The sequence below is a fragment of the Drosophila melanogaster genome, chromosome X, assembly GCF_000001215.4.
Source record: "Drosophila melanogaster chromosome X".
In the NCBI taxonomy this organism is placed as follows: Eukaryota; Metazoa; Arthropoda; class Insecta; order Diptera; family Drosophilidae; genus Drosophila; species Drosophila melanogaster.
This window is the reverse complement of record NC_004354.4, coordinates 6,399,011-6,400,492: the sequence shown is the minus strand read 5'-3', so window position 1 is coordinate 6,400,492 and position 1,482 is coordinate 6,399,011. Positions and strand designations below refer to the sequence as shown.

The 1,482-nt window shown below is 32.1% G+C and overlaps 1 protein-coding gene across 1 annotated transcript; it reads left to right on the top strand.

Moving 5' to 3' along the window:
- The first annotated feature begins 392 nt into the window (after nucleotides 1-392).
- Nucleotides 393-1,038, top strand: CG33669 (uncharacterized protein). Its single transcript, NM_001031872.2, has 2 exons — nucleotides 393-451; nucleotides 511-1,038. Exon 2 carries the CDS (start codon nucleotides 528-530, stop codon nucleotides 1,008-1,010), a length of 483 nt encoding a protein of 160 aa, NP_001027043.2. The 5' UTR covers nucleotides 393-451; nucleotides 511-527; the 3' UTR covers nucleotides 1,011-1,038.
- The last annotated feature ends 444 nt before the right edge of the window (nucleotides 1,039-1,482 follow it).

Here is a 1,482-nt window from a genome sequence, read left to right as displayed (position 1 = left end):
AAAACGACTTTTGTCAGAAATTCGATATTTACAATCGGTTTTTTCATCATAACTTGTCTAAAAATGGTCGTAAAGTCCAAAATGTAGTAGTTTTTTACAGCTAATTACCCATACTAACAAACCCTATCACTTTTAACTGGATTAAACAAAAATTATTTTTGGGCAAATTTTCGCATTTTTGATAAGGGGTAACATTCTCAAAATTTGCAAAAAATGGCAAAAAATTTAATTAAAAAATTTAATTTAATTTAATTTGAAAAATTTGCATAAACAACAATAAACAGTTAGTCATTTTATATTGTAAATGCAAAAATCATGTCGAACGGAGAAGGCAGTTGAGTTAAGTGTCAAGTCTAAATAGACAGTCAGTCAGTCAACACGTATAGTACGGCAAGTAAGGTTCGATCACAAAAAAAATTTGTAGCTGATTTTAAGCAAAATAAGATTCTTGGTACGTATGGACACACAATAAATTGACCAATATTATACATAAGCTCATACCGTTGACAGACTACTCCGAAGCGAGAATGAGCTTTAAAAGTTCTCATAAACTAAAGCCAAATTGGCTTTCCCGTTCTAAGAAATACAAACTGTCGGACCCATCAATGATTATACGCGATATCAGACAAGAGAGAGCTCTGCAACAAAAGTTTTTAAGCGACACTCGTTCAATGACAGATTTGATGCAGCAGTTACTTGATGGCAACATGCTCCACGGCGACGTTATTAGTTCGCATTTTTTGGAATTTCCGAAATCTAGATGTGTGCATTTTGAGTTCTGTCCCGAAATAGAGAGGAGAAGAACTACAAAAATCTATAATATGCGACGTTCTGTGCAGAGAGCATTAGAATATGTTGTACAAAATTCAATTGTAAGACCGAAAATTGAAGACGATGTCGAGGAATCGCAGATGGAAATAAATAATGGATGTGGTGCAGTAGTTATTGACACGATTGCTGCTGCTTTTGAAAATTCGAAAGATGTTAATTTGACTGACAAGCGTGACTAAATCAAAAACGATTCGAAAAATGAAAAACAAAATTTCTGTTGTTAATCTATGCATGCTAAAATAAAAAAAAAATGCCCCCTGCAAAACTCTTCGTTTTACGTTAATTCCCATTTTAAAATATAACTTCAGTTATAAAAATATTCATTAATATATATTTAATGCTATTAGTATTTATAAATTTGTTGTCGCTTTACTGTATATATTTGCATTAAGTATAATTTCTACAACATCTAATTAAGATCTTGGATGGAGCAGGTGAACCTATGCTGCTTGCGGGGGAACTCTCTCTCTCGTTTGTATTAAATTCAATTAGTGTACTCTGTATAAAACATTTTTTTTTGCGTGTAATCTGTAATTAAAACGAGACAGATGTAACATCATCAAAATTTACAAAAAATGGCAAAAAAATCAAATGTTAAGATTTGAACACCAATCGATTGGAAATCGAAATACGAGCTCAACGAGGTATGAC

Coding starts and splice junctions, on each gene's coding strand:
- CG33669 (NM_001031872.2), top strand. CDS start 528: ATGAGCTTTAAAAGTTCTCATAAACTAAAGCCAAATTGGCTTTCCCGT.